Source organism: Dermacentor andersoni, chromosome 6, assembly GCF_023375885.2.
Source record: "Dermacentor andersoni chromosome 6, qqDerAnde1_hic_scaffold, whole genome shotgun sequence".
Taxonomy (NCBI): Eukaryota; Metazoa; Arthropoda; class Arachnida; order Ixodida; family Ixodidae; genus Dermacentor; species Dermacentor andersoni.
The window spans coordinates 65,604,276-65,612,296 of record NC_092819.1 but is presented as its reverse complement, the minus strand read 5'-3'; the positions used below and the strand labels follow the sequence as shown (position 1 = coordinate 65,612,296).

General features: G+C 43.3%; 1 protein-coding gene across 5 annotated transcripts in view; it reads right to left on the bottom strand.

Moving 5' to 3' along the window:
- LOC126522718 (DNA-(apurinic or apyrimidinic site) endonuclease 2-like) overlaps positions 1-8,021 on the bottom strand; it is a 9,739-nt gene extending 1,718 nt beyond the window's left edge. Inside the window, exons 1-7 of one of the 5 annotated variants that reach the window (XR_008610583.2) lie at positions 7,456-8,021; positions 6,943-7,213; positions 4,805-4,948; positions 4,654-4,726; positions 4,501-4,585; positions 2,087-3,052; positions 645-1,105 (exon numbers count right to left, since the gene is read on the bottom strand). Coding sequence is in view for 1 of the 5 variants with exons in the window: in XM_050171507.3 (XP_050027464.1) it covers positions 2,151-3,052; positions 4,501-4,585; positions 4,654-4,726; positions 4,805-4,948; positions 6,943-7,213; positions 7,456-7,570 (1,590 nt within the window). In the remaining 4 variants the exon portion in view is untranslated. Of the gene's footprint in view, positions 1-644; positions 3,053-4,500; positions 4,586-4,653; positions 4,727-4,804; positions 4,949-6,942; positions 7,214-7,455 lie in introns of those variants that run through there. The other 4 variants (XR_008610584.2, XR_011895181.1, XR_008610585.2 and 1 more) reach the window with 4 other exon arrangements.

Sequence of the window (8,021 nt, the reverse complement as noted above, 5' to 3'; positions counted from 1 at the left end):
TACCATTTCTTGCTTTGTTCATGCAGCTTGCACATAACAGTTCATGCACAAACTAGCTGCAAGTGGCTGTGGAAGCAAGGTCAGCGCAATGCATAGGCAAGTCGAAAGGAGTTGTAGCTACCAACCACAATTTATTTGCTGCACATCTAGGCGATTGTACTCGCGAGAAGAAAATCTGTACATGCTCTGCACTCAAGTGTTTCCTTTAACAGTGGACCACTCTATAGCTGCAATGTGCATAGTGGCAAACTACTTGTTTTGGTAATACGTTCATATCTAGCACAAGACAGCACCAGAAAGGTTTGCAGCGATCAGTAATTTTTGTAATGACAACAAAGAAAATGGAAGTGATGCTTCATTGTACCTATAGGAACCGTCTTTACAAATGCAGTCAAGGGTTGGATAGAATACTGCCTGGCCAGGTGAAACCACTGCAGCAACCATAAACCTCATCACTGGTGATATAACGGACAAAATTCAACACTGGATTGGTTGGACATCTTGTCCGATCTTGTCAATTTTATGAAAAGCAACAATAACTATGACTGCAACAATGGTATCACATGGCCAGACGATATGGTGTCCAATCCTTAACAACGTATTGGTATGTGACAAGAGGGAAGTAAACAATGTGCCAGGTGCAGTACTGGTAAAACTCTTTAGTGGGCTTCAAAGTATGATTTCACAAACATGCAGCGACATTGCCTTCTGTTTCACTGTAAGTGAGAGTTGGCCACACTTCTTGAGAGTTTGGGAGCTGAACTCCTAGAAAGGTTGCTGATGGGTTGAAAATTTAGTTTGTTGGGACACTGAACTTTTTGAACAGTGCTGAATGACGGGACAAGAATGGCAACACATGGGCACACGTGTTGCCTTTGTTGTCCCGTGATTTAGCAGTGTTGAAAAGTCTTAAAGGTTACGACAGACCTTATTACACGAGTTTTCTTGAGAAACGAAATTATCCATGAAAAGAAGTAAAGATGCTTACAGGTGAAGAATGTTGTTCAAGGGGTCGGACAGCAGTGAAGAAGTGGCGAGTCGGAGCTTTTCCTGTGTACTACTTTTGTTCCCTTTAGCCACAAGCATTCACTGAAAATGGTATTCCCTAAAAAATTATTGTTCGAGAATTTAGAACTGGCATGACACATATACTATAAAAGGTACAAAACAGTAGCATCAAGTAAATGCAAGTGTTAATGCTTTGCTTGCAATAATGAGGATCATAAACTTGTACTTGAAGTGGGCAAGTCATGGCCAATTCCCGACCAGTGCATGCTAGCTTTCCTTCAGAAGCAGACAACTCAGATTCTGGGAGGTTGCCTCTCTTGGATTGATGTGCTGTTTCTCCTTGCGGAGACAATTCAGTCAATGACTGTCCAGTACCCATAAGCATTTTTTCAGACCATCTGTCTGTGAAGGCAGCCCTGGCGTAGGCTAGAAGGTCTAATGTGGAGGCGTCTGTTAGTATTCATTCTGATATCACTTTACTGTTTTTTTTACCTTGCAGTTTAATTTGACAGGTCACATGTCTGCTAGTGAACAATTATTCTGTAGGCCTTTATCTCAAATTTAACTTGCAATGAGTGCTTGAATACTAATGGCATGTTTTTCCCAGAGTGAACAACCCTGCACACGTCTGCCACGAAAATAAGAAGATAAAGTAATTAACTGTTAGCACATGTAAGTCTCGGGTGCGATTCCATGTGTAAGCAGCTCTCAAAATAAAATTTTGTGGTACAAGCCATGCCAAATATTCATATCTTGTACTGCATGAAGTCATTCCATTCAGCTGGCACAAAGTAAATTGAACGCATAGAATTCAGTCAGAACACATACAATTGAGTTAGCTCTGATAAATGTTTAAGTGTTAAAATGCTACTACTGTTCAACAAGCTTGTACACTTGCCAGACACAGCAGCACTGGGGAAACGACAGACAGACCAATAAACAAGCAAACCAAGCAAACCAACTAAACAAGGCACTGTTACAAGTTTACCTTAATGCATACTGCTGCGAAATGAGCACTGTACCTGAACTTGAGCATACATAGACTTTCAGAGTCTCTAAAGGTGCAAGACATACTCACAACTATAACGCCAAGTTCCACTCGTTCCAGCATCTTACGAGCACAAATAAAGCACTTGGCACCATCATCGCAGTGCAACTTCAGCTGCTGCCTTTGTCCTTTTGGGAGGGTTGACCCACTGGAAGAAGTTGCAGCGAGCATTTGGGTCTGATGAATGGCCCTCAGGCCGTGGGCAAACAAAAAACTGACGGCCAAGGTTGGGCCCCGGCTTTTTCACTGTCCTAAGAACACACCGCTCACTGTGGCCCTTGCAGAGGGGTGCAACAGGAGGGCCTTTAAGGAGACTTTTCCAAGCTGTAGAATGAGTTGCTTGTTTCACAGTTTCCTGCATTGAGCTGGGTTCAGATTGTAGCATGTTGCTGGTTGTTTCCGACTGAGAGCTGGTTGCATCTATGGCAGAAAATTTCTTGCCACTAAACTCCGCTTCGCCACCATTTGTAAGACTAGTGCCTCCTGCACCAGAATCTAGTTGTCTTGCTTTGGCCTTTTCCTTGTCCTCAACTACAAAGAACCCCTTCAATGTAGATTGTCCATTCTTTGAAATCTTCAACTTCTTTGCTGGTTGTCCTCTGGTTCCGGCACACTTTTTGAGTGGCGATTCAGGTGGTTGTGTTGCCTTCACACTGGACACACGATGCTCTTTACTCAGAAATCCCGCAATGCTTTGCTGCCGGCCTGAAAATTCTGGCCAGTGCCTTGTTGAATAAGATGGGCACTGTGGTGAGGACACCGGCATACAGGCAAGGCTGGCCTTGACAGGGCAATGATCTGAGCCCAACACTTCAGGCAAGATTTCACTGCTGCTTACAAAGGGCAACAATGCACTGCTGCAAAGTATGTAGTCAATGCGCGTCCCATAGTTGGTCTGGCGTGCACCGAGCCGTGTGTTCCAGCATGTAAATGCCTTTTCTGTAGTTGGGTGGAGTGCCCTGAATGTATCATGGAAGCACGGCTTCTCTGGTTCACCTGCACACATTTCAATAATTTTTATTATAAAGGCCACCAAAGGGTTAAATTGGTAATAAAACACGTGACAAAGCATCCAGGTTAACTTCGACCTTTCATTAGTGAGAGCAATGCAACTAGAATTACGAACAGAAAAACGTGCGTGCGCACACACACACACAGTGCATGCAATATACAGAGTGCAGCAAGAGTTTGGAGAAGGCTGCGTTTACTTGACCTTCACAAATAATTATTTCCATTTTTTAGGTTGTCTCCATTATAACGTATGCTTTCCAAATGACGAAACCTTGTTTTAAAATTATATGCCGCAAGCAAAAAAAAAAAAGGTATGTTGCTCATGCAGCATGCTACAGCTATTAGACAATCTACAAATCGAAAAAGTGCAAACAGCAAAGTACACACTGCAGCAAAGATGATGCACGACTGAAAGAGGTGCCACACCAGCCCTGAAACACCTTTTGAACATAGTAAAAAAAACTTTGCCAATCTGTTATCGGAGGCTCTTGTGAACATGTTAGTGAAATATTATTGGATTGCAAATTTACAATCTCATGTCGAAATCAGTGAACAGTCACTAGCTCTCGCATCCACAATATCGCCACTGAAAGAAGTTGGCCGACCAAGACTACTGGCTGATTTCGTGATTGCAAGATCATTCTCAGTAATACATAATTGCTAATTTCAAGTTAAATAAATGGAATATATATATGTCTGCTATCACACACACAGGCAAAATCACACAAAAGAAGAAAAAGAAATATATTTTTGTTTTTGCTGTTGACGTCGTGCAGCTGCATTTGCAGTGTGCGGCCTCCGAGATGGCAGCAGTGTGCTGTATAGCCTAATCTATGCGACAAACCCTTTAACCACCGCAAAACTCAACTTTTGGCCAGGCCTTCGCCCTCGTGGCTTTTCTGCTGTGTAGTTTCCAGCGCGCTAGCGGAGATGAAAAGAGAGCTAAAGCTAGGTATCGGTGAGAGAACTCCACTTATAGTAGAAGGAATCGAAACATTTTTGTGGCATGAGATTTGTGGGACGACATACTTTAATAGTGAGGCCATACTATAATTAGTTAGCGAAGTGTTTCAGGCCTGCTTTAACCCTCTTACTGATGTGGGTGCCAATTACATCTCATAATAAGTTCCCCTCCACCTGAGGTTGATGAGATTCACACCACATCAGTCTATGCAAGATGAAGGAAGGTACCTAGATTGCAGAGAGAATTAAGATGATGCAGAATCAAATAAGTCTCCCAGAATAAGTAGGTGCCCTTGACTTTAATGACAATTATTATCATTAGATGAGATAACTCACTGCAGATATGTACCCTTTGAGGTGTTTGCTGTTGCATTCTAGAGCTGTCAAGGATTGCAATGTCCTATCCTAATTCTGTACATGAGTTACATTCCATGGCAATGTGATGAGTGGAAATTTCAATGATTTTATACCTTTTATTGCTTCAGGGCCACCTGGACCTTCCCGAGTAAGCAGAAGCTCGTTGAGCCACTGGCGTCCAGGGTTGGAGTAAAATTCCTGCACAAGCAAGTTCCTCATGTTTGCACGGTTTGCTGGATTTTCTCGCCATGTTGGTTTACATTTACCTCATCCTCGGATGGGTCACAGTGGTCGATCTTACAGTGCGAGGTGTTCAGGTCACCCATTATGACCACCTCCCTGCATTTCCATTTCAAACATTGTATGTTTCACATTTTGAACATGACAGATATGCACAAGACTCAAACCACAACTTACATTCCGTTTTCCAACAATGCCTTTGCTCGTAGTTCAAGTAAATTGTAGAAGTCCAACTTCATTTGACCTCGCTCGGGTCTGTCGGGATCAGCACGTGGGCAGTATACATTGATGACTGCCACTCTCTTCGTATATTCACCAAACCTAAGTGAATATGTGGATACAATGTAATCCATGCAACAAAAGCCTTCAGTATTAATATTGATTATATCAGGTGACATGTCCTCCAAGAATGAATCCATGTCTGAGGCTCAACAGAGGTGCTTGCAGTAATGTTACCTGCTGTCCCTCAAGTGATTAGCACTAGTCAAACAAGAAATATCGCTGGAGCCAACATTTTTTTTTTTTTTTTTTGAGGAGGAAACACTTTGAAACTCGAAAGAAAGGTACAAAATGCTGTTTGGATTAATAGCTTAAAAGCTAGTAGCTGGTCCAATATCGACTATGCATATAGGTTATGTTTAACGGAGAAAACACAAGCAACGCTCACATGCAACAGGTCTTCAAGTGTACCACTGATAAACACACTAAACCAAACTTTAACAGCCCCAAGTTTGTGCTTGATGCAATTAAACATACAATTCTATGAAGACAAATATTTCATAACATCAAAATTAAGGTTACAAAAAGAAAGAAGAGAAAGAAGAAAAAAGAAAAGAATGATCAGACGTGTAGCAGTAACAAGAAATTTCACCATTCTGTTTGGTCAGATAAGTAATACAATTTACAACTCAGTTTAAAATCTCTAACTACCTTTATTCTTATTGGTAGCTCATTCTAAACTTTTGGGCTGGCAAAATGAATTAACCATTCACCGTACAAGTTGCTACGTTTTGGCAGGTTGAAATTAGAAGCTTGCCTAGTGATACGGTTTGGGAAAAAAAAAATACTCAGTGGCAATGGAGAATTAGTTTGGATTATGGTGTTTATCGTGATGCAGAGCTTATGATTTTGCAGTGACAGGATAAGATACCGAGCTCTTCAAAATAATTTGCACTTGAGAGACAGAATGGGTTGGAGCTGATGATGCATAATGCCTGCTTTTGAAGACGGCGTAAAGGCGATAAGTATGCTACATATGTAAGTCCCCAAGATTCAATGCAATAGCTAGTGTGAGAGTGACAGAATGAAAAGTATAAAGATCGAAGCATGGAAGAAGGAAAATACTACTTGGCTTTTATCAGAGTGTAGCACCCAAATGCAAATTTTTTGCACACATTGTTGATGTAATTCTCCCAATGTAAGTGACTGTCGAAAAATAACCCCAAGTATATGAACAAAAACACTAGCTCAATTAAAGCGGCATCTAGCGAGAAAAATGACATTTTGTTTTTGCTACGTTCAATGTCAGTCGATTACCTGAAAGCCAGGAAGCTGACAGCTCCATCATTATACTGTTCTGCAGTCTTGTAAGCGAATTACCGGTAAATCTAAGTGCTGCACTATCTGCATACATCAGAATTTCTGAAAAGCTGGAAAGTGCAGTGTCTGCAGAATACTATTTATCTCAAGATAAAATACTAAAGGACCTAGAACGGTTCCCTGTGGTACACTGCATTATATATTTTTAACTTCTGACAAGGGCACTTGTCTTCGTCAGGGCAGCAACAAAGACAAGTTCCTTGTCAAAACGTTGGGTCCAGTGACAATTTTTATTTGACTACTGATGATTACTTCAAGCCTCCAGCTTACCGATAACTGCTGTCTTGTTTGGACTGCTGTCCTTCAATGATTTTGCAAATGCAATATGCATGCTGCACAGCTGCTCGTCGTCTGTTTGTTTCCATGTTAACGGAATATCGTTCCTGAACTGCATTATAGGTTACTTATTATTCCTGCAGCTACCTGGAAGTATTTTGGCACGCACGCACGCACGCACGCACGCACACACACACACACACACACACGCACACACACACACACACACGCACACACACGCACACGCACACACACGCACCCGCACGCAAAACGCACATGTTTAAAGCACGTTCTTAGGTCTTCACTAGACGCCTATGGCTTGACTTTCGGTGACTGGGCCATCAATACCGACAATTATTCCCGAAAGTGTCCGCGGCACACCAGAGCGGACGTTGTTTTTTATGTAATCGCTATTAAAGAAACAGGACGCGAAGGCTTACACAGCATGGTGCAACGTCAAGACAGCACGCCCCTCGCCGTCGACTGTGCTGAGGAACTTGCTGTCAAAAGCTAAGGTGTCGCCGTAGGAACCCACACAGTCACTGCGCCGCGGACTAGACCACACATCGGTCAATCCTTCCTCGGCCGCAAACGGGCGACAGCTGTCCTTACAGTACGTTGCCACGCCAGAGTAACCGCTCTGGTGACGTGGGAACGAAAAGTAAGAGCTGTAGCCATCGACAATTGCCCAGTTTTCTTCCAGGACGGAGCCTGCGATGAAATAAAATATAATATAAATACGTGTAGTCCGATTTAGGACGAAGCTGTTCAGAACCGCGCACATCGTTCCTGAAAGCGTACCCGCTACAAGATGCTTAGCGTTTACCTGTATTGTGCTCAGCCCATTAAAACCAAGCAACTCGCCTTTTCAAAACGGATATATTTTCATTTGGAAATTCTCTGTTGAAAATGCAACCGTGTGAAAAGCGTAGGTTGATCGAACTGTTCCTTACGGGTCGCCTTCGTTTCTTGAAAGCAAATTATGTCCGCATCCAGTTCACGTAGCACATCTTTCATGCTTGTCTTGAAGGACCGAAGCCCATTTATATTCCAGCTCAGAAGTTTCATTTCATATTTGACAAAAACGCCGCAAAGTTCAAACAAATACGCTTGCCCGCCTTGCGCATCGCCGGATTGGTGCAGCTTGGCTTGGCTTGGCGTGCTGTCTCTTTCTGGGAGGGGTTAGCAACCATAGAGTTTCTTACAGAAATTTTTGTAGGAAACTCTATGTTTGCAACGACTCGTTTTTATCAGCGTTTCCCACACACCAAAGCCTCCTTTACTAGATGCCAGCCGCGTTATCCGTAAACTCGGTTCCGGGCCCTCCCCATTTTCTCTCCTCCGCGAAAAGGCAACGAGCGCCGCTTGTGGCGAACGTCTGCAACTTAGATCACTAGCTGCGGCCTCTGAGATTACTATGGCATCCGTTGCCATCTCGGAGGCAGCATGCGCGGCGCGCGGCGGCACGGTTGCGGAGCAGACGACGTCGGCTGCGGGAAGCGCGTTGCGCGGAGCCGCG